Source organism: Anoplopoma fimbria, chromosome 13 (assembly GCF_027596085.1).
Source record: "Anoplopoma fimbria isolate UVic2021 breed Golden Eagle Sablefish chromosome 13, Afim_UVic_2022, whole genome shotgun sequence".
In the NCBI taxonomy this organism is placed as follows: Eukaryota; Metazoa; Chordata; class Actinopteri; order Perciformes; family Anoplopomatidae; genus Anoplopoma; species Anoplopoma fimbria.
In genome coordinates, this window is record NC_072461.1 from 15384108 (window position 1) to 15409316 (window position 25209).

The following is a 25209-nucleotide window of genomic DNA, read 5'->3' on the forward strand; positions in this document are numbered from 1 at the left end:
GGGGAGAGCGTGTTGTGTTTTCAGAGCGAATGCAGAGTGTGAAATAAAGCCGACGTTTATTTACTCCGTCCACAAAAAGCCTTTCTCAGCCCTTTTGTTTCCCACACTCCTACAATATATAAAATACTGATAGCCTTGAGTTTGAAGTCCGCGTCGTAAGCGTGTCTCTTGACAGGAGCCATGTTGGGTCCTTATACACACACACTGTTATTATGGTGAAGCACAGTATGTACTCCGCGACGCTCCTGACTACGGTAGCCGTGATGCTGCTGCGGTGCGGCTTTGTAGTTTACCAAAGTCGTACTAAAACATGTTGACAGAGCGCCGTGTACCACACAAAATCGCTTCGCGGTCAGTAAACACAACCAGAATTAATCCATATATAAAGCGCTCCGGATTATAAGGCGCACTGTCGTTTTTTGAGAAAATTAAAGGCTTTTAAGTGCGCCTTATAGTGCGGAAAATACGGTATGCTTTTGCAGGTGAATAAAACAATATAAAAGAAATAAGACATGATCAAATGTCCTCTAGGGTGCCCTTCAAGTAGATACAATGTAATAAAATGTCCTCTAGGGTGCCCTTCCAGTAGGTAAAATGTAATAAATTGTCTTCTAGGGTGCCTTTCCAGTAAACAAAAGATGACAAAATGTCCTCTAGGGTGCCCTTCCAGTATATAAAATGTAATAAAATGTCTTCTAGGGTGCACTTCCAGCAGTTCAAATGTGATAAATGTGTTCTTGGGTGCTCTTCCAGTAGATAAAATGTGATAAAATGTCCTCTAAGGTGCCTCTCCACTAGATTAAACATGATAAAATGTCCTATAGGGTGCCCCTCTAGTAGAGAAAACATGATGCAATGCACTCTAGGGTGGCCTTAAAATGGAGAAAACATGATGCAGTGCCATATAGGCTACCCTACATGCTAGAAAACTTTATGCGGCTGGAGACCGTTTTATTCCTAGTGCCCCTGTCCATTTGACAGCCTGAGTCCGTAACAGTTAGGAGAACTATGTTAAACTGAAGGATTTCCACATGAGAAAACAGATCAGACATAACGCATTTGGACTTAATTGGTAAATTATATCATATGTTAGGAAAATCACAACTAAAAATGTTTGAGGTTATTCTTGCAAAGGATTTATTAATCACTACATGCAGAGTACAATAATCTCACCATCACAAGTCTTTCTGTGATGGTGAAAAAGATGTCAGAGCTGAGTCCACTATCAACAACTCTTCTCGTGCCAGCTGCCGTGCTTGACTACTCCAGTACCAGGTCCAGGTCCAATGGTAACTTCTCACGCGAAGACAAATGACCATCTATCAAGCTGTCAGCTCCACAACAGTGACCTTAATCTACAGAAATGCTGACAGATTGGGCCTCTTGGTCATCAAGTTTAAGAAGGCGCCAGCGTTTTGCTTTTGCCCACTTTTCCCTTTTGTGAATGCACTCACAATTCCACAACTTCCTGCCGGATGAGTGACAAAGTGCCCCTGACTAAAAAAAAGTAATGTGTAACCCTATATGGGGCAAACGGGAAGGAGACCATGTGTATATGTTGGCAAAGAAAAGCATGCTACAGCACAAGTTCATTAAACATCTATTAGATTCTCTCTGTGGACCATTTGTCTTAGGAGTGATGTTTATTGGCAACAAGTAAGTACAGATGCAGACAGCTTACTACCTACTGTAGACATAAAAAAAAAAAAAAAAAAAACATGTTCAACGATATGAAGTCTGTGAAATGTTCAGCATGTTTGTCACAATAGATTTATTAACCCAAATATGAGGCTAGGTCTAAAGTGCAAACAAAATGTCACCATGTTCAGTAGGAAGCTAGAGAGAGCAGATGGTTACCCTAGTTTGGCTAAAGATTGTTCTATCCTGAAGTAACAAATACACCTACCAGCACCTCTAAATTCACAGATTAACCCGTTAAATCTTGTTTGTTTAATTCATAAAAAACCTGAAGTGTAAAAATGAACATTTGGTGAGCTTTAGTTGTAATGGTTGTTGGATGTTGTTAGCTATGGACAGATCTATGCTGGTAGTGTTGATTAAAACCTCTTTAAAAGAGAAAAGTTATAATATGAATCAATCAAAAATTATTGCAATATTAAGGGCAAAAATCATCAGAAAGCTATGTAGAAAGGCATGAGAAGTATTGTCTTATTATTCTTCTCATTAAGTAGAAGTAAAATGCAAGGTGGGAATAAAGGCAGAGCAATCACAGCTGCAGTTGTACAGCTGATCAGACCAAAGAAGGAACTGCTCGGTGACAAGAGAGCTCAGCACCGCAGCAGAGCGCTGGATATCTTAAGTGAATCGCATGGAAGGCATTTCCCTGATTGTTCTTCTTCAGTGCACCGGCTTGAGTAAGAGCGAGATAGCGATCCAGTATTTTCTTTTACTGCTTTCAGTCAAAGGGAGGGCACTTATTTCCTGCTCTCTACGGTTTGGGGTGCCTCGTGGGTTGTGGTTTGCAGAGTTTACCACAAACTGTATTAGGGGCGGCTGTGGCTCAGTGGAGAGCAGGGTCGTCCTCCAATCAGAGGATCGGCAGTTCGATCCCTGGCTCCGGCAGTCCATGTCGATGTGTCCTTGGGCAAGACACTTAACCCTGAGTTGCTCCCGAAGGCTGTGCCATCGGTGTATGAATGGGTGTGAATGATTAGAGAGACCCTGATGGGCAGGTGGCACCTTGCATGGTAGCCCCTGTCATCAGTGTATGAATGGGTATGAAAGGGTGAATGATTAGTAATGTAAAAGCGCTTTGAGTGGTCGGAAGACTAGAAAAGCGCTATACAAGTACAGTCCATTTACCATTTACCATATTACAAATAATCATTTGGAGGCCTTCAGAGTTGCTATATTAAAAAGGGCAGATAAGTGAGCTATAATCCCAATTAAAAAGCTAATCTTGCCCAAAAAGTCCAGTAACTTTATGTTTACTGCAAACCCGGTGCTCAAACGAATGACAAAACAGTGAGTTGAGCCTTGGAAGTGTGTTCAACATAATCCAGCATCAATTCACAACCAGAACAGAAGCCAGCAGTGGAAAAGCCTGTCACATTGTTGACACAGTCAAGTGACGGATACAGTTAATGGGTTAACATGCCTAGTGCAGCTGCTTCATTCAACACAACATCAGTGACATTATAAAATAATGACTGAGGGTCATCACATACTTTAAAAATGTACAAGTAAACAATGTGAGTGTCGTAAAGATAATTTTGCAGTTTGGACAAACATTACACCCATATAATAAACTCTAATGCAGGATTATTTCTTTTCCTATGGTTAAGTAAATGTGTCTGTGTGTGTGTGGTTGTTCACATGTGTGTGTGTGGCTCTATTAGGGTACTGAGCCCTGTATGGCTTCGGCACACAGACACACTTTTCAACTCCTCCCCTCCTCCCCTCCGCCTTCAGCCAGGGTGTGATTAGAGCCAATACAATCTTGGGCGACCTGCACCGAGAGAGTGAGAGAGATAGAGATAGAGAGAAAGAGAGAGAGAGAGAGACAGCAAGAGAAAGAGTGGGCAGCCACTCTGGTGCACTCTGGTGGTTCTTGAGACGGTGTCACTGCTGCTTGATCTCCAACAGTACGACTGGGGCATTGTGGCTCATGCAAGATTCAGCGGAAACACTGCAAACTACTCTAATCCCAGTGGACGTATGTAAATGGACACAGACGGATTCTCTTCTCAAAAACGTTCTTTTCCACTTTATGTTAATGTTTCCTGGATTCAAGAAAGAGCTGCAACTCCGTGAACTAATACAACTTTGTGGATAGTTTGGATACATCTTTTTTTGAAGAACATGCTCCTGTTGCCTACGCCAGAGGAACTTCCAATAACCATCACGTCTTGGTCATCCCATATGGAAACGTGGAAAGCCACTATTGCCTTTTGAACACTGCCAAACAAGAATCCCAGGCTGTGCTATGTAAGCAGTAACTGCAAACTAAAGGATACCTATTATTTAGAGAGCAGATTTAGGATGCTTGTAAGAAGCGCAGAATCTTCAGTTTTGTTAAAATTGACGTAAAAAAACATCTTCATCTTATTATAATGGATGGAAACCTGAGCACCTCAGCATCCTATGTGATCAACAGAACAGAGCCCTATCACGCAGCGGCGGGACCCTGGAGCCTCATCATACTGGTCATCATCATACTGACTATAGTGGTGGGAAACCTGCTGGTCATCATCGCTGTAGCTCGCACTTCGCAGCTACAGACGACAACAAACATTTTCATTATGTCCCTGGCGTGTGCCGACCTCATCATGGGGGTCCTCGTGGTGCCTCTTGGGGCTACTATTGTAGTGACAGGGAACTGGCAGCTCAGTGACACGTTCTGTGAGTTCTGGACTTCTGTGGATGTCCTGTGTGTGACGGCGAGCATCGAGACGCTCTGCGTCATAGCAGTGGATCGGTATATAGCCATAACGAGGCCGCTCCGACACAAGGTTCTACTCAATAAGTGGCGTGCGAGGGCAATAGTCTGCTTAGTGTGGGTTGTGTCCGCTTTAATTTCCTTTGTACCAATTATGAAAGGGTATTGGCGTGATAATGACGATAAAGATGCAAAGGAGTGCTACGATACCCCTACATGCTGTGACTTTGTGACCAACAGGGCCTTTGCTATTATATCTTCAATAGTGTCTTTTTACGTTCCACTGCTCATAATGATATTTGTGTATGCAAAAGTCTTTCTAATAGCCACACGGCAGGTCCAGCTCATAGATAAGAATCGCCTGCGTTTTCAAAATGAGTGTCAAATAGCGCAGGTGCAAGATCTCCCCCACATCAATAATATCCTGTCAACAACGTGTGCCGGCTCCAGCAGCACCGCAGCGAGGAGAAAGAGCGCCAAGCGGAGGCCGTCACGGCTAATGCTCGTCAAAGAGCACAAGGCCCTCAAGACTTTGGGGATCATCATGGGGACCTTTACTGTGTGCTGGCTGCCGTTCTTTGTCGCCAACATCATTAATGCATTTGAAAGACGCATTCCCCCAGAGTGGATCTTCCGACTGTTAAACTGGCTGGGTTACATCAACTCCGGCCTCAATCCTATCATCTACTGCAGGAGTCCGGAGTTTCGTACTGCGTTCAAGAGTCTGCTGGGCTGTCCCTGGTTGTCCACTGTGTGGCTCAATACTTTCTACAAAGAGCTGCAGACTCGCTGCTCCTGCTTTCTATGGCAGGCTGAGTCGGGCACAGCTGGGTCTTTCCAAAAGTCTCCAACCAGTAGGACTGAGGTCAGTGACAGTCTGGTCAGTACCCATGGAAGTAACAAAAGTGAAGAGACTTTCCCTGATCCTCTGCAGTCCAACGGCAGCACACAAATCAGTGACTTATCAGAGCCGGAAACCAAATTGTAAGTTCTCTTTTCTTACAATTTTTTTTGAAGTATGATGAATATTTGAAAAGCAACCAGCAACTCAAGTGCAACAGTGAAACCATAGTTTAAAGACATTGATGTGAATATTTTTGACAGCTATGTACACCTGGACATCATACATAACCACAATGCATCAAGACCAATAACAGTGTTTTTACTTTTTCCAATATTTTAATTAATAAGATAAATGAATTAAATACATTTTATAATACTATTTAAATACTACATCAGGAAATCTCAGTGCATCTTATTTGAGAGTAACTCAGAGAGGACAGTAAGGTAGTTCAGGGTGTGTGTGACCGTGGCCTCTGGTATGAAATCTCTTTTTCTTTTTTGCCTCTGTCCTTTTTTTCCTTCATTAATAGTGCTAATTGTTACCAATTTCCATTAATCCATTTTTGAATATCAACAACAGTCAAAGGACTGTAAAAAACATTTTTAGAAATTTTGAGCTTGATAGAAAACTTTTTTTATGCTCACTGGAGGATTGGCTGCAGTTTGGGTGTTGCAACATTACAAAATCAAAAATGAAACTTAATATTTGGATTTTTGCATGATTCAATAAACGTTTGAGTTCTGTACCTGTATCAGTTACTGCACTAATTACCTGTAATCAATCAACCCAGCTGATGTTGATATAGTAAAAATATTGCTGGTACTGTTTAAGGTTTTAGAACATTTTTAGCACACCCCTTAATAACAGTTAACAATATCATGAATCTATTTATTTTTCATAGAAACCCTTATATTGTAAATGTTTTTTTTGTCAATTTCATTATGCGGTATCTAAAATCAGCGTCGATTAACATTTACAAGTATTAGTGTGGCTCTCCGCCTGTCAGTGGGCCTCAGTGTGCCCTGCCCAACACCGCTTGCAGCAGATAAATCTTTATCACTTACGAACAAGACTTCCCCTATTACTGAGGAAGCTGTTTACAAGACTGACAGCCAATAAGAACACCTGGTTAACACGGGTTAAATGGGGTTGGTGGAATACCTCACTACAAGATGACAGCAGGCCTGTCACATAATACAGAAAGATATTTAGTAATAATAAGGAGTTGAGCTATAACTCTAGAAAAGGAAAAGAAAGTTTTTTATTAACAAATGCTAGCCTTCAAGTAAATGCTGGTTATAAATAATGTACGAATTGTGCCATTTAATTAAAATGAGTTTAAAGGTTGAAATTAAGATTATTAATGGACATACGAATACACAATGAGCAGTTAAATTTCAGAACATAAAATTAAATTCACAATTTATAATTCAATTTCATTTGACAAGCGTCACATCTTGCGTTGTGAATTCCCACGAGTAACCCAGTTTTATGACAGAGGGGTGTTTCATTTCAAATATTTACTGTGCACCTTTTTATTTTTTTATTCTCTTCTTTACATGGCATTATCTCAGTGTAATACTACAGAGATAATGAATGGGGCTGTAAAACGTTAGTCATTTAGGAGCATATAAAAGTCTTCCTTAAAAGGAGCCTGGTGTGATCTGTGCTAAATCACCCCAAGGGGCAGGCTCAGGAGACTCACCCTGAGCTTTGAGCAGGATTACAAACGTAAGTGAGACCAGCCGTTTGAGTAGGACTCTGGTGAGGCTGCAGCTTGCAGACAGGTTTAATGAGGGAATATGACTGAAGGTTCCAGGTGGAGTCTGCACCGCTGAAGTGGTTTGTTGAGTACCAATAATGCCGTGCTAGGCCTCAGTCCTCCCTGTCAACCTTCTTTATCTACATAACTAGCCTCACAAAAGAGCAATTTCCTTTTAACCCTGGGACAACATGCAACAGCAGGTTTATTATCACCAGTTACTTTGTTTTCATAGAACTACATGCAGGCATATCACTGCAGCCCTTATCAACATCCACAGCAGCCTAACCTTCTGTCACGTATGCTCCATGTGATATATGACAAGTGCAATTTTTCACGGTTGGATTGGTCAAACAAACACAGGACTTTCCCGCAGGAGGCCCTTGTTCGTGTCAACTGTGACTTTATGCTTGTTATTCAACTTCATATAAGAGAGTCCACTAAGGGCAGTTGTTATTTATTTACGCTAAATACGGTTGATACGCGACTTTTGTTATTATTTCAACACAACCTTAACTTTACAGTAACACCATGTGCCATTGTGCCTTTCTGCCAGCTTGATTCAAGGCTGTTTTGAAAAGTATTTATGAAACATATTTTTGGTACAGAGACGTCGGCATCCAAAGTATGGTTTGTAGAAACTTACAATGACAAGATTTTATAGTAGAGGCAAATGTCCTAAGTTGTGCAGAGTCCTGATGATATTTTTCACAGCATCAGTGAATTTAGCTGTCTCTTCCTCTGTTTTATATTATATTGATCTAAAGTGAGACAGGCAGCTACTGCATTAGTCCTAATATGTGTAATGGAGGTATTTAGGACAAAATCTTCATATATTTGAAAGGCATGGCCGTGTGTTATGAGCGGATGGAGTTTGTAAGCACTGTTTATCCATGATTGAGAACACTAAAATTAAACTAACAGAGAGCGGAACATTTTATTTCAAAGAGCAGCAGCCAACTAGGTGGTGGCTAAACTGCAGTGTGAATGTGGAGAAGAAGAAGAGTCTAATAGAACGGTTCAGAGCAAAGAGACAGGCCTAACATTTCTGCAGAATTACAGTACAGCAGACACACATGCACATGAGAGCATGATACAAAAATCATTATTATTGCTCATACTCTACAGGAAACAAGCTGTGTGCTACAGGGACAAGAAATCACTGAGACTGATCTGTTCAAATTTAGCTCTAATGGTTTAGCGGTGCAAATACAATTTATGGACTCTTTTTTCATTAGTAGTTAACAAAAGAAAAAATCTAATCAGGACATAAAACAAATAAATATGGTTCCATTTTGGATATATGTTGTTGTTCTCAGCTTGTGAACTTCCAGCTGTGGTGACCTTTTTTTCCGATTTTGTTTTTTTTAAAGCACAAATAGCCAGACATAACATAAAGCACAGAGAGATGGAGAGGGAGAATGACATTTCCAGTATAAATACTGACTCACTACAAGTGGCTCATTACTCCAAATTAAGTGTAAATATTTCAGACATATTCATAAGGGCAAATCTTAAAGGACAAATCTTGTTTACAGTGCTGGCATCTCAGGTTTGTAAATGACTGTGTGTTACTAAAACAAACTGTTCATCATTAAAGCAGCTAAATACATCAATATAATTGTATTTCCCACACAAGCAAGCAGGAGTCCTCCCAGTGCCCTGTGCTTTAGTAATGGACACTTTATGATTGCAGTATGAATGTGAAAATATAGCATGTAGAACATTTGGAAAACAAGTTATTTCTGATGAATCATATACTGTGCAGGGTTAGTCATCTGTTGAACATGAATTTGGATTGGCGACAGACATTTGCTGTGATTGACAAGCTTTTTTTTTACTGAACTGAGCTGCTAATGTGTGGCAGATTAAAACTCTGTGTGATTTAAAAGTTTCTCGAATGCTGGGGTAATAAGTCAAAGCACTGCAGTGAGCATATCCGTATCTGCACATTAATGCATCCTGATGTTTTGATGATGTTTTACGAGTGACCGGTTAACCCCCCGTAATTCAGAGCTTTTCTCTGCAGCATGCTAACAGGGCCTCCAACCTAAACTCACACACCAACTTCTATAATGTGCGTTTAGTTAGCTTAAAGGGAGATCAAGCTTAAGAGAGCATGAAACAAGCAGCAGGATAAAACAGAACATGGTGGTAGTGACCGTGAGAAACCTCCATTACTCCCTTTCAAACCTAGCTGATATCAGAAACGATCACTCAGTGCATCAGTGCATTGCAGTCTTTCATTGCAGGCAGCCGGGAGTTTAGCAAACCCCTTGAGGACATGATAACTTTATATCGTTTGGACAGAGAAAAAAAGCAATAAAGCGTAACGGATATTTGTGCTGTATTCCTAGAAAATAAAATAAAATAGGAATGGTTTAAGAATAACTAAAATAAAAATCACTTATGGATGTACAATTTGATCTTAAATCTACATAATGATACATGGAAGTACTTTAAGTATTTGCTTTTCATATGTCTGTCAGTATGACCGGCAAACAATTCTGAATTTAGGGCGGATTGGTTGGTTAAATGTTTAGTAATCTGTCAGTGGTTGTTGCAGCTAGCTGTTCTTAGTTTAATTATATGTGATTAGGGTTATTTATATGTAAAACTGTGTTGAGATTGATTTTCATGAGACAAATCTACACAGTTGCCAGTTTTGTTAGGTACACCTAGCTTTATTTAATGCATTTAAATGAATGTAGTTTGTGGTGTTGTTGAAACAGAGAGGTGTTACTAATATTTAATGACATTTCAAATAGCATGTTAACTAAATGATTTCTAGTTGCATTCTCCTTTGTCAGGCATATATTTAAATACAGAACATACACATGTCACAGAAGATGGATGGATTTTCCTTAACTTTGATGAACTTAACTCCTTTAACTTGAATGGAGACTACTAAATATGTGCCAGCTATGTCTGTGGTTTGTTAAAATAATCCAACTATTCATTTGTGAATGTGAGATTCAACAGAATGTGTAACATAATATTATTCCAGGAGTCTTTTTCCATTAAATCTTCCAAATGGATCAACTTAAAATAAATGAAATAGACCAAAGACTACAGTGATTCTCCAACAGTTATAAGGGTTACATTCCATAAAAACTATGGGAATTCTGATGAAGTGTTTCCTTCAGATTTGTTTTCCGTATGCATTCACATTTCTGTGAAGCTTACAGTTCTAGGTTTTATGTCTTCCTGTGGAGACATGTAGTTGAGGTGATAGCATCAGAATTCCGATCTTGTTGGGGGTAAAAAAGGTTTCAAAGCATAAAAGAAGAGGGTGACCTTATGGTTACTTTCTGTAATTGACAAGGAAAAAAAAGTTAAGTAACCTGTAAGAAAACAAATTATTGTTGTTGTCCTGGAGCTTTGTTATCTGATAGAAACTGGAATGCCATACAGGGTGTGAGCAGCACAGGCCAACACGTCATAATACACAGAAATAGCTCATTTGTTCGTAGGATCACACTCACAGATCTGCACACCATGTAAAATATATAATGAGGTTTATAATGTGAGCGCTGGATGACCTTGGTATTAGGTGCTTTTCAGTTACAACCCCCTCAAAAAATAGAACATTTGTTGAGAATTTAATAGAGATTCTTTTTGGAAAAAAGAAAATGCGAGTGCCATATTCAGATGAATATCACAATAATAATCAATGATTATTAGATTTTTAAAGACACTAGGTACATGTTATCACTTGTGAGAGACACTCATGTCTTTTGTCCTTCTCTTTTCAGCTTCACATTGCAGGAAAAGGACGGATGAACTGTAAAATGTCAAGCTACTGAAGCAAACTATGATCCCCAGTCGTGACTGTGATTCCTGCAAAGGCTGAGACCAAACAACAGCGAGGACAAGCTTAAGTACAACCACCGGCTCTAATAAGCGTAGATGAGGGAAGCTTACCCCAAAGAGAAGACGGTATTGACTGTTGAGAAAACAGCTGATTTGGTCTGGACGGGAACAATGTCACTGTCTCTGTGGAGAGGAGATGGACTGCTGCAGCTCAGCACCTCAAAGACATATAGTCACACCAAAGTCTCCTGAGTCAACGCTGCAAAGTTTAAATGCCTTCCAGTTAACCTTTGGCCACAGTGTATGTGGCCTGTGGTTTCAAAAATGACAGAATTAACTAGTTTTGTACAGTATATTATCTGGTAAGTTATCTATTTATGATACAGTGAATCTTTAGGAAAATACAAAAGTAGTCTAACTTTATACAAGTCATGATTCTGACAAGGCTGTCCTCACTGCCTGTGTAATATGAGCTAAACCAAAGGGCTGTGCATTCAAATATTCAATCCTGGTGTCTGTTTTGGGCCTGACCCCTGTGTCTACACAATAGTTATCTATGTATGTTAAGTTATACCACAGCTATGGAATGTTTATTTCTGATTGGCTGGCTGTTTAAATCTCATATCATGACAACTCAAACATAATTCATGTCTACAGTTAACCATCAGTATTGTATGTGCAGGGTACAGTATTACAAACCGCAGGTCACCGAGACAAAACACTTCTGCTACATGCTGTTTCCAGTAAGCTCCTTACCTTCAGCAAGCAGCTATGGTATAAGCTTATTAACACACTGTCACATGTCCAATTATGGAAAATAATGGACTTGATGGAGGAAACATTGCCTCGACGTCATCCATTATTTGTTAAATCGGGACACCTTGTTGTGCATTATTACTCACTTAACATCATCTGTTGCATTGAGAAATAAAATATTATGAAACTGTGTAACATGGGTCATGTGTGCTCTGTGTGCAAATTCATCACTATGAAAGTAAAAAAAGGCCTTAATGATGTAAATCACATAAAAATGTGAGTCCACAATTTTGGAATGTTAACAATGTTAACATTCCAAAATTGTGGACTCACAAAATGTTCAAATATTATGTTCAAATATTATGCTTTGAACCCATCCATCTGGTTAGTTAGTACAGTATACACAGCAGCTGGATGAGAGATGACATAGAGAGCTAATAATTCTAATAATATGTAGTATTACTTTTAAAAACCTCTTCAAACTATTTTTAGTTTCCAAAAGTTCATTGTCCAATTCTGTCCAATATAAAATAAATATCTTCATTTTCAGATCTAAAAATTCAAGTCAAGGCAAACACTTGATTGGTAAAATTCAAGAAAAAAAAATCCAAGCAGCAGTGGAGAAGTAATGGAGCCTGAATATTATCAATAAGACTGGAAACCATATAATGTTTTATCTGAATTAATTTGAACTGAAACTTTTATCTCTTTGAAATCCCATTACAAACAAGCATTAATAAGCAAAAAGAAATTTCACAGGAGTGAACTGAAAGCACATTAATCGAGATAGATGGTTTTCAAATTGTTGTCCATTCCGTGGACTTTTAATCTAGTTTTAAAACAGAAATGAGACTTTATTTGCCTCCATACACCACAGTTACTCACTTATGAATCACAATCAGTGGTTCCAATAGTTTTTGGCATGTGGCATGTGTTAAGACAATCCTAAACAACTTCATCTTTCTTATTTTAAGTTATTCTCAGGCCACCAAAACCCCCGTCACCTGTGGCCCTGCTATCGTTGGAGCAGACATCATGTTATGATAGGAGGGGCATTTACAAGATCTAAAATTATAAAAGAAAAACCAGTAGCCGAATGCAAAATATTTGAAAAACGAGCTGTGACCAACATTAGCTCTGCCATGTGAGGATGTGTGACTACTGTAATATCATCAAACAAGCAGTGGAAACAATTATCCTGTCTGAGGTAAAGGCACATTTTTATCAGCTGATTCCTGTTACAATGTTTACCAAGTGCAAACTTTTAGGTAAAGAAAATAGAGGCTGCCACTTAAGGTACAACTGGGAGTATTTGATAAGATATGATTGCAGGAAAAAAAAATCTATTCCTAACAAACGAAAACTTTGTTCATAGTTTTGATTGATTTGATAAGCAATTAAACATTCACTATTTTGCAAGTAAGGTGAAGGTTATGAATCAAAGGCAAATTAAATTAAATAATAATACAAATGCGTTAAATATTTTTTTATTTAAGTCAAGCTAGACATTTAAACCCTCCTCCAATGAATCGCCACCTTATCGTGGTGGAGGGGTTTGTGTGCCCCAGTGATCCTGAGAGCTGTGTTGTCGGGGGCAATAGCCCCTGGTAGGGTCTCCCAAGGCAAAGTGGTCTCGGGGGAGGGGTCAGACTAAGAGCGATTCACCAAACCTCAATGAATCGGACGATGCAAGGTTGTGGCACCTCGCCCGGAATAGGGATAGGAGCCAGACCTGGTAGGGGAGCTCGCCGGCGAGCGTCTGGTGGCCGGGCCTTGGCACATGGGGCCCGGCCGGGCCCAGCCCGAAAAAGCTACATCGTGCCGCCACCCTGTGGGCCCACCACCCGCAGGGATAGGCATTGGGGTCGGGTGCAATGTGAGCTGGGCGGCAGGCTGGGGCGGAAACCTGGGCGTGCTGACCCCCGGCATCACAGACTAGCTCTAGGGACGTGGAATGTCACCTCTCTGGCGGGGAAGGAACCGGAGCTGGTGCGGGAGGTGGAACGCTACCAGCTAGATATAGTTGGGCTCACCTCCACGCATAGCACCGGTTCTGGAACCAAACTCCTGGAGAGGGGCTGGACTTTTTCCTTTTCCGGAGTTGCCCAGGGTGAGAGGCGCCGGGCGGGTGTGGGGATACTCACAAGCCCCGGCTGAGCGCCGCTGTTCTGGAGTTCTCCCCGGAGAACGAGAGGGTCGCCTCTCTGCGACTGGGAATCGCAGGAGGAAAGTCTCTGACTGACGTTTGTGCCTATGCACCAAACGGCAGTTCGGAGTACGCGGCCTTCTTGGAGTCCTTGGGTGGTGTTCTGGAAAGGGCGCCGACTGGGGACTCCATAGTTCTTCTGGGAGACGTCAACGCCTGCCCGATCTGAACCCGAGTGGTGCTTTGTTGTTGGACTTCTGTGCTAGTCATGGACTGTCCATAACAAACACCATGTTTGAGCATAGGGAGGTTCATAAGTGTACTTGGTACCAGAACACCCTAGGCCAAAGGTCTATGATCGACTTTGTAGTTGTGTCATCAGACCTGCGGCCGTATGTCTTGGACACTCGGGTGAAGAGAGGAGCAGAGCTGTCAACTGATCACCACCTGGTGATGAGTTGGATCAGGTGGCGGGGGAGGCTGCCGGACAGACCCGGTAAACCCAAACGTGTAGTGAGGGTGAACTGGGAACGTCTGGCTGAGGATCCTGTCCGCAAGGTCTTCAACTCCCACCTCTGGAACAATTTCTCGTGCATCCCGGGGGAGGCTGGGGACATGGAATCCGAGTGGGCCATGTTCAAATCCTCCATTGTGGAAGCTGCTGCTAGGAGTTGTGGTCGGAAGGCGATCGGTGCCTGTCGTGGCGGCAATCCAAGAACCCGCTGGTGGACACCAGCGGTGAAGGAGGCCGTCAAGCTGAAGAAGGAGGCCTTTCGGGCTTGGTTGGCCGAGGGTCTCCTGAATCAGCAGGCAGGTACCGGTTGGCCAGAAGGGCTGCAGCTGCGGCGGTTGCTGAGGCAAAAACCCGGGTGTGGGAGGAGTTTGGCGAGGCCATGGAGAAGGACTTTCGAATGGCCTCAAGGAAGTTCTGGCAAACCGTGAGACGACTCAGAAAGGGGAAACAGGGCTTTTCTCAGGCTGTGCTCAGCAGGGGGGGAGAACTGCAGACCCGGACTGGGGATATTGTCGAGCGGTGGAAAGAACACTTTGAGGAACTCCTGAACCCGACCAACACGTCCTCTGTGGAAGAGGCAGAGTCTGAAGACTCAGGGGAAGTCTCGTCCATATGCCTGGCGGAGGTCGTTGAGGTAGTTAAAAAGCTCTTCAGCGGCAAAGCGCCAGGAGTGGATGAGATTCGACCAGAGATGCTAAAGGCTCTGGACATTGTTGGGCTGTCTTGGTTGACACGTCTCTTCACTGTCGTGTGGAAGTCGGGTACAGTGCCTGTGGAGTGGCAGACCGGGGTGGTGGTTCCCATTTTCAAAAGGGGGACCGGAGAGTGTGCTCCAATTATAGGGGTATCACACTGCTCAGCCTCCCCGGGAAAGTTTACTCCAGGGTGCTGGAAAGGAGGCTCCGTCCGATTGTCGAACCTCAGATTCAGGAGGAGCAATGCGGATTCCGTCCTGGACGTGGAACAGCGGACCAACTCTTTACCCTTGCAGGTCTGTTGGAGGGTGCATGGGAGTTTGCTCATCCAGTCTACATGTGTTTTGTGGACTTGGAGAAGGCCTTCGACCGTGTCCCTCGGGGAGTCCTGTGGGGGGTACTGCGGGAATATGGGGTACCTGGTTCGTTACTACGAGCCATTCGGTCCTTGTATGACCAAAGTGAGAGCTGTGTCCGGATACTCGGCACAAAGTCGAGCTTGTTCCCAGTGCGTGTTGGCCTCCGCCAGGGCTGCCCATTGTCACCAATCCTGTTTGTGATTTTCATGGACAGGATTTCAAGGCGCAGCCGGGGGAGGAGAGTTTCCGGTTTGGGGACCTCAGAATCGCATCCCTGCTTTTTGCAGATGATGTGGTTCTGTTGGCTTCTTCAGAACGTGACCTTCAGCACGCACTGGGGCGGTTCACAGCCGAGTGTGAAGCGGTCGGGATGAGAGTCAGTACCTCCAAGTCTGAGGCCATGGTTCTCTTCCGGAAAACGGTGGATTGCACCCTCTGGGTTGGGAGTGAGTCACTGCCCCAAGCGAGGGAGTTCAAGTATCTCGGGATCTTATTCACGAGTGAGGGTAAAATGGAGCGGGAGATGGACAGGCGGTTCGGTGCAGCGTCAGCAGTGATGCGGGCGTTGTACCGGACCGTTTTGGTGAAGAAGGAGCTGAGCCGAAAGGCAAAGCTCTCGATTTACCAGTCCATCTATGTTCCAACCCTCACCTATGGTCATGAGCTTTGGGTAGTGACCGAAAGAATGAGATCGCGAATACAAGCGGCCGAAATGAGCTTCCTTCGTAGGGTGGCTGGGCTCAGCCTTAGAGATAGGGTGAGGAGCTCAGACATCCGGAGGGAGCTCGGAGTAGAGCCGCTGCTCCTTCGCGTCGAAAGGGGCCAGCTGAGGTGGCTCAGGCATCTGATCAGGATGCCTCCTGGACGCCTCCCTTTAGAGGTTTTCCAGGCACGTCCAACTGGTAAGAGGCCCCGGGGTAGACCCAGAACACGCTGGAGAGATTATATATCTCGTCTGGCCTGGGAACGCCTCGGGGTTCCCCAGGAGGAGCTGGAAAGTGTTGCTGGGGAGAAGGACGTCTGGAGGACCCTCCTTAGCTTGCTGCCCCCGCGACCCGGCCCCGGATAAGCGGAAGGAAATGGATGGATGGATGGATGGATAGACATTTAAACCAACTAGTCAAATAGTTTAAAAAATGTCCAACAGTGTTTAATTATACATAACATACTAATAAATTCCATGTTGCTTTACAGGAATCATTTTTCTGGTGAAGCAACATGGCACTCTGGTGTTTCATAAAAAAAAAAAAAAAAATCTAATAATAATCTTGGATCTACTTTGAAGTGTGCAGTTGTTTCTCTCTCTTCTGTTGATTGGACATGCAAAAACCACTAGACTTTAAACAAACAGATTCTGTTCATCACAAATGTCCCTACAAGAATTTCCTGTGCCAACAACTTGACCTGAGACTCTGTCACAGTTTTCTTCAGGCCACTCAGATAATTTCAGAACACGGGCCATCTCAGTCAAAAAAAGAAGTCCCTTGACACCAAACTTAGACCTCAGAGCTCAGCTCACCAGTTAGGAGCCCTTGGATCTAATAAGCCATCAGCATCTTAATTCAATCAACTTTTGTGGATTCATCCTGGTAATATGGTAGCGTGACTGGTGCACATACCAATGGGTCTAGATTACAACTCTGCCATGGTATCCTCTTTCTCACTACTCCACTAAGCGTTAGATAACATTTTTTGTCTTTACCCCAGATAACCACAAGCCTGGAATCATCAGTGGCTTCGTTAGAACACTTTTTGCTGTTACCTCTGTACCTGTGTTTCTGGGTTCATTTTGTTGTTTGACTGTAATGGACAACTGGGCAAACACAGATAACCGGACAACCCACAGATAATTCAACTGCAGCCATGATGCAGTGTAATAGGACAACATGCCATGCAGTAGACAGATTGAAAGGTAAATGTTTTGTTGTTACTGCCTCAGAGTAAAATAAAAAGCATTTTTTTCTACACTCACCATTCAGTACTAATGTTTAACAACACACAAAGAAAGGTAAAAATCCATCCCAGCAAGTAAAAACACACTAAAGTCTCTGCTGACAGCCATCTCAACACAACTCAACACATATAATTGCTATTATAAATGCTATTATGCTAAAATAGCTATACTCTGAAAAGTAACACAGAGTACAGTGGATGAAGCAAGCTGAGGAAAAGTGTTTTTCTTCAATTACCATTTCCTAAATTACTCCTGGTCAGCTAATTGACAAGACTAACTGCACGGTTTGGCCAGCTACTGCCATCTAGTGCAGTGATTTGTGACTACCAGCTTCATAAAGTGAACTACAGAACCTCTTCCATATAATACCTGTAAGTAGATTTCTTTTAATTCTGGTTTGAAAAAACTGTGAGATTCACTGCAACTTCTTCATCCACGTGAAATGGCTGTGCTTCAATTCTCTTCCCCATAGCAACAGCTCTAGTTCCCAGAAGCCTGATGCACAAACACTGTAGTTTTTTGTAATAACCTAAGGAGCATTAGGCTGTCCGGCAGCTGGATGTATCTTTTCATTGGTATCTAATTGCAGATGCACAGAAAATACTCTGCACACATTTTTTTTAATCATCAGCAGCAAATTTAGACTACCAGGGAAATATAATTCCACAATCAACAGGCATGTTTGATCTCTAAACATTCTAAGAGGTCTATAAAAAATAAGCCATCTGTACAAAGATGTGGCCTAATGGATCAGTGAAACCCATGAAAGAAACTCCTTTACAAAATATGAATAGAAAATGTCCTGCCCATGTGGATTCTACAGACACTAAGTGAACCTGCAACACTTAAACAATGCCTCGACTCACTGTCTAAGTTATTGGTCCTTCATTAACGTGAGCAGGTGACAGGTCATTTGTAGAACCACCAAAACAAACCTTAATGAGGAGCAGACGGCGCTCTCTGAGCTGATTTGTTGTCAGTGATAAAGACTGAAGCCAACACATTTGGGACTGGACTTGCCTCCACCTAAATTCATCCTTTCATGTTCTTACAGGCTAGTCTATTTGATGATAGCTCACTGTGATGGCAAAAAGTAAACTCAACAGACCCACAAATAAGGTAGTGATAAACTCATCCATCACCGTTGCCGGGGTGACAGTATCCAAATACGTGCTGTAGCTTGGCAACAGTGCCCAAACAAAAGGCTTGCGGCTTGCAGGCTGATTTGCCTGGCTGGGTTCAAGATGAGCGGACCCGGCAGCAGCCTTAATGAAAATGTGGTCAAGCAAAATGGAGACCCAGGAGATCATCTCTCTGTGTTTACCAATACCCTAACCCCGGCAGGGAGTCCTGAAACAAGGCTATTGTCCGCCTTCAAGAAAGACACTCACACCAGGAAGGCTTACCTGGCAGGGAGAGGTAGGTCTGCTTGTACATCTGTGATTTTTATAAAACATCTCTAGAGTTTCAACCCTGAAATAAGAGAAGGGGGAAGGGCTTCAATTAATTATCACTACGTTAGTCTGTTGTTAGAGTCAAATCACATTCTTTAAGTAGTCTCAAAATGTATGCTAGCTATAGTTTTCATGATGCATGGTACAAGAGCAGAAGGGAAAAGAGCAGACCATCTCCTCCACTTTAAATCATAAAATTTGAACAGTTGACACTAGTTAGTTCATTTCAATTATTCAATTGAATTACTGACTCAATAGACGCCTAAATATTTTAAGCCTAAAAAACAGGAGCAGCTCAGATGTCTGTGTGAACCTGAGTGCTCTTTAAAAACCTGCAAGCAAACTCAATCCTAAAATCACCCATCTTTGCACTTTATTATCTCCCTTTATTATCTTCTCAATGGTTCAATTATGTTCAAACGTTTTACCTTGACATATGCAATAAACTTCTTAAGCATATTGTCAGTAGAGGACTTGTACTTCAGGGCATACTACCACATGGTTTAAACCTTTTACCTGATTGCTGCCACTTGTTTGTTTCTAGATGACATGATAACTACAAATCACACAGTGAAAACTGAAAAAAGGTTATAATTAAGATATAATGTGTTCAATTCCAATTGAGGGTGGACTTTGTGAGTAAATGTTTTTTCACCGATTGATATAGTGTCTTGTTAGATGTTTGCAAAAACTGTCTTCTGCAGAGTACTACGACGAGGGAGGGAAGACCTTTGAACTGCGTCTTGTTCGAAAAATAAAGCAACAGCTAAGCACCGATCCCACTACTCGTCCAGAGTATCCATCCTCTCTGGGTGTGACAGAATTCACCAGGCGAGCCACGGAGGTCGCTTTGGGGAAGAGCTCTCGAGCCATTGTGGAGGACCGGGTAAAGTCAGCTGTACATGTGCACCCTGACTGACTGTAGCTAATTATTAACGCCTCTGTTTGAACAGCAGCAAACACAAAGACATGAAATAGTAGTTAATCATCCAATCAATCAGCATTGTGCAGAGGAATATAATTATTCCGTCATGGATTTATGTCCACCTTCATACATAAATAATAAATGAATACAAGATTAGTACTCAAATGTGTTTGCATTAGTCATTAACAATTCAACTGTTGGTGTTTCGTGACTTTTGTTGCAGGTGTTAGGTATCCAAACTCCTGGTTTTACTGCTGCTGTGCGTCTCGGGGCCGAACTCTTGAAACACTGGTATGATGCCTGTGCCGTTTGGTGCGGGCCGGTCTACTTGTCTTCCCCCTGTGATGGTAAATTGCACCTCACATCCTCTTAATGCTGGTGCACATTAGATTATACTCCGAAACATAAATAACACACTGCATGTAGCTAATAATCCCAGTAAGGTGACTGCAACTGCATCCACTACTTGTTAATATTGTGAATCATATTTTTAACAAGACAAGAGGATGACTCATATGTATGCCACAAAGGATGAATGGTTGGTTAACAATGTACAGAAACAGTATCCATAGCAACATATGCTGTCACATAGGTACAAAGACTGCAGCTCAGCACTAGAGGTTAAAATGTTGGATAAATCAATTATTTTCAGAAGACATAAACCATAGCATAAAATATGTGTTTTCACTCACATTGGTACACACTGGGGTTTAAAGCAGCATTGATCTTGAGGAGTTTTTACTGCTTTAGGTCTCTAATATAATGTTTTGTCTTGATCCTCCCTGCAGTCTCATTGGCTGGTATCTTCCAGGCAGCAGGGATTCAAGATATCCGTGAGTATTATTACTGGGATGAACATCATCGAGGCGTTTGTTTGGATAAGCTTCTGGAGGATCTGGCCAAGGCTCCGGAGCAAAGTGTTGTTGTTCTGTCAGCATCTCCCCACTATCCTACCGGAGCAGACCTCTCTCAGAAACAATGGGCTGTGATTGTAAATCTCATCATGGTAACAGACGTGTACATTTACGATCTGGGGCTAAAATTGTCAAACAAGTAGCTCCTCACTCCTACTTAGATCATTTGCTGTCTCATCACTCTTTCCACAGAGGCGTAGGCTCTTCCCATTTTTCTTGCTGCCCCCTCAGGCGCTCTGCTATGGAGATTTAGATCGGGGTGTCTGGCCTGTTCAGTACTGTGCATCACAGGGGATGGAGCTCCTCTGTGCTCAGTCGTTCTCCCACTGCTTTGGACTATATGGTGAGTGAGTGATGTTAGGAATATCACTCAATTCAATGATGTATGTGTTTCACCCCTATGGCCATGGGCCAAAGTGAGCCCATGCAACAAACCATGATCTGTGATGTTAAATCTGTACAGCCCTGAGTCGCAGTTACCTTTCAGTATGGAGCTTTATACAGTGAACACCTTAAAGTGATCACTATAATCAGATCACTATAATCAGTTTCTACTGGATTATCAACACATTGTGAGTCAGATTTGTATTTTTTGGGGGGACATTTTATGCCTTTATTTGATTGTGGTAGTAGAGAGAGATGGGAAATGTGGGTCAAAACAGTAGAGGAATGAAACGCAGCAAGCAGTCCAGCTAGCAAATCTGCAAATGAACTGAAGACTCGCTGCTCAGTGCATTCGTGTCCATGGTATGCGCCCTAACCACTAGCCTATCAAACGTCCGATATTGTAAAGGACATCACCTTGTTTCTGTAAGACTTGGCAAATTCCGTTAGCCAGAACTGAGTGCTGTATTTCATTTTCAAAAGTGTCCCTCTTCCACTTCTTTCAATAAAATAAACATAAGAGAAAGGGAGTGTAACATTACACTACTACTGCTGGAACACAGTGATTCTTCACACCAGACTCATCTTCTTCTTCCTTTTGCAAGGTGAGGATGTCGGGCACCTTCTGTGCGTCATAAAGCAGAACCCCCTCCTGTCTTCTGTGGAGTCTCGAGCTGACAAAATAGTGAGGTCGCTCTGGGCCCAGCCATCTTATGGAGGAGCACATATTGTTGCCACTGTGCTCAGTAACCCAGCCCATCTTGTTGAATGGTGAGTAACGCTCCATTTGAATCTATAATCTAGTATTTAAAGAATGCGGCTTGGGCGGCCACATTGCTACTGTATCAGTAGATGTCCATAGTGATGGCTCGACTGTTTCAGACATCCAACAGGCATGCAATGCTTGAAAAAGATATACTATTGATGAAATCCTTCATTTACAAAATTTACCTTTTGTTTTGCAAATCCTGAATTATATGCTTTAGATATAATTTCCCAAATTATGTCCACTTTTTCTGTTTCTCAGGAAGGAGGAAGTAAAGCGCATTGTGGAGAGATGTATGCTCATCAGAGAAATTTTGAGAGAAAGGCTGAGGCTTTTGGGAACTCCGGGGTGCTGGGACCATCTGATTCAGCAAGGTGGACTCTACTGTTGTACAGGCTTGAATGGTGAGTAGCAGAGCTGCCATGTTGGACATTTGTCCGTTTAATATAATATACAGTTATTGGAGTTAATCAAAGTTAATAAACATTCATGATTTTAGTGCAATCAAAGGGATTTGCAGGAAATATACAGTTTTATACAATTTACAGAACCTTAACGCTCTACTTGATAATGTAACAATAGAGATGATTGTTAATGATACTGATTTACATGGATTGAGTATTGCTTTTTCATATGAACGTTTTGATTAAATACCCTGATATCAAAAATACAGATGTGCTTTCACAATATTTCTTGTTTTCTGTGTGTTTTAGGTGAGCAGGTAGAATTTTTGTCTAAGAGGAGACACGTGTATCTGCTCCCCAGTGGCTGTCTAAACGTGAGTGCAATCAACAGTCGTAACTTGGACTATATCGTTGAGTCCATTCATCTGGCTCTGACCACTTCATTCTGACCTTGTGGCTTTCGGTCAAGCACTATAATCAGTGTCAAAGGGGCTTTCCAGTCTGACTGAAATTCTTATTTAACTCAAACCTTTAATGTGTCACAGTTTCAAGATTACTGTTATTACAATTGTAGGTTCAGCTATTGCAAAGTAAATCTGGTAAACATGACAGAGGTGCAATCGATCTAACTATAAAGCACAGGAGAAAATACTGCATTCATTTCAAGTAGAGTGAAAGAGAACCATCAGCACAGTGTACTCAAGTGTACTCTACCTCTGTTAAAAATGGAGCTTTCAATTTTAATGCTGGATAGTTTAATAAATAATAATGCATCGCATTGTAATTACTATATATTTTTTGGGTTACCTCTGAATTTGCAATGCAACTTTTAACATTTGTCTATCAGGTAAATGTATTAGTGAAATGTTTTCCTCTGAAGTAGAAGTACACAGTAAAGAGTATACAGTTGAGGCCATGGTTGACTACCTTGCCTAATGGTAAAGTCTGCCCCTGCTGTTTTTTCCTGAACCAGAGTGTACTTCACTGTTGTTTCTGACCTTGAATAGCTGCAACTAGGGTATGTGATGCAACTACTACTGCCATGGCAGAGTCAAGTGGGCAGCTGTTTGTATGAGCAGTTCTCGAGAAAGCTGCAAGCAGTATCACCAGAGGCCAAACATTCGGCCTGTTCTGAATTGGCTTTTTTCTGAACCCGCACTGCACTAGTCATAAATAATTTTACAGCAACCGGGCTTTGATGGCCCTTCAGGCGAGATATGAGTAAGGGATGTGGTCATGTGTTCTATGTGTGCTATGTACAGTACAGTATATTATATTTATTAATATTTATAATATTTAGTTGCTTTACCTGCTTTTGTCTGCAGCAAATATTGGCAATCACTCCAAGGCTTACAGGCTTAAATGTATATAAATATATATTTACACTTTTGTTGTGTAGTCTTTGTTTCATATTGTTTAATCCGTACACAAATGTAAAATGAAATGTAAAAACATTAATTTGTGGTTTTACAGGGGGAAAAACAGACAGTTTGTAAGTGTTTTTGTGTGGATTAATGGTGCAATTTCTAAGATCTGGCCACATACTCCAAAGAACAATGGGACAGTATTTCACCTCTATAACTGGGTCCCTACAATCTAAAGTAACTGCCATCGGGTATTTAAAAAAAGGCAACTATTAACTTACAGCATGGCAAGAAAATGCAAAACTCGATCAAACTGTTGAAACTCAGAGCCGGTCAACGAGAAAAGAACCTGCACCCTGGTCTGCTGGGTGCTGCAGTGACTCACTGCTTCTGGATGTGCAAGTGGTATTACATTTCAGGACGGGCGGGGGCTAGCTGGTTAGCTTGCTCAATTTAGTAGATATCTCATACATGTCTTTGACATAACGTTAACAGCGTTAATTCTTTACATTCTGTTGATAATATTAGTTCATTTTTTTAATGTTTGAGAAAGTCTGGCCATGTCTTACACAATTCACCTTTAAACAAATGAGACAAATGTTAGAATGGTGTCAATCTTCTAATTTAACTTGAATAATAAGTGTATTTCCCATAACGTCAAACTATTCCTTTTATTCGTATGTAGTGGACATGTACTGTAAATGTCAATTTCATGAATGGGTGCGAGTCATTTTATAATAAACTGAGTTCAGTTAGTTGTTCTATAGATTGAATTTTGTCAAATCAATAAAGGTATATTATCTTTGTGTGGCTATATACCATAATCCGATCCTCTGTAAATGATGTCCGGACTTCCCTCACCAGATCTAATATAAAGTGAATCAAGAGCTTATCAGTGCCTATGGGAAACCTTTAGAGGGAAAAGCCTTATACAAACAACATGTATTGCTTTCTGCACTTAAAGCAAACGGATCAAATAAGAATCATATATTTTGAAACAAATGCTGGGTACACAGCAGATCTCAGCTGCCTTCACAATTCAACTGGGTTAGCTGAGTAGACAGCCTTGACTTAAACAATGTCAATAACATTGGCTTTTCTTGTGTAAATATATGTTTTCATGCATCAGTTCCTGATTGTAGCCATATTTCAAAAGGTAGGTAGGGCTGGGCAATATCAATATTATATTGATATTCTGATTTGATACTAGATAACGTCTTGGATTTTTGAAATTCATAATATGGCTTTATTGTTGTATTTTCTTGTTTTAAATGCTGAATTACAGTAAGGGATATTGTGATATATGATTTTCTCCATATTGCCCCACCCTAATCCCAGGTCAGGATGACATATTATACTATTTATTGCCTCATATAACAAATTCCTTCTCATCAACCAGGTTCATGACTCAGTGAAGGACTGCACTATCCATAACTACCATCTGACTGCCAAATTGGCAGAATGATCAAATCAGAGAAATGAGAAGCCAAAAGATTTTTATTAAAATTATTTCATTTCAAAAATAACAATCTTGATGCTGCAGGTCTAAGAGGTTGGGTGCTTTCCACAGAGTAACCTTTCTTGTGAAAAGAATTGTATTTGTATTGGATTACTTCGGGTTTTTCCTGCCAGATAATGTTTTTCAGTAAAATTTCCTTTCAACTGAGAAGCATTTTCAAATGATGTGAGAATATTATAAAGCAAATGACTGCTCATTTGCAAACATTAATGAATAATTCCCTCCTCTATCATGCAC

The 25209-nt window shown here is 41.6% G+C and overlaps 2 protein-coding genes across 2 annotated transcripts; both read left to right on the top strand.

Annotated features, from left to right (window-relative positions):
• Positions 1 to 3511: 3511 nt before the first annotated feature.
• adrb3a (adrenoceptor beta 3a) lies at positions 3512 to 11747 on the top strand. Its single transcript, XM_054610203.1, has 2 exons — positions 3512 to 5383; positions 10761 to 11747. Exons 1-2 carry the CDS (start codon positions 4074 to 4076, stop codon positions 10786 to 10788), a joined length of 1338 nt encoding a protein of 445 aa, XP_054466178.1. The 5' UTR covers positions 3512 to 4073; the 3' UTR covers positions 10789 to 11747.
• A 6739-nt stretch (positions 11748 to 18486) lies between these two features.
• Positions 18487 to 23048, top strand: got1l1 (glutamic-oxaloacetic transaminase 1 like 1). The gene is made up of 8 exons (XM_054610204.1): positions 18487 to 18661; positions 19401 to 19582; positions 19845 to 19968; positions 20410 to 20627; positions 20728 to 20878; positions 21525 to 21690; positions 21947 to 22089; positions 22399 to 23048. The coding sequence occupies exons 1-8, from the start codon at positions 18487 to 18489 to the stop codon at positions 22536 to 22538; spliced, it is 1299 nt and encodes a 432-aa protein (XP_054466179.1). The 3' UTR covers positions 22539 to 23048.
• The last annotated feature ends 2161 nt before the right edge of the window (positions 23049 to 25209 follow it).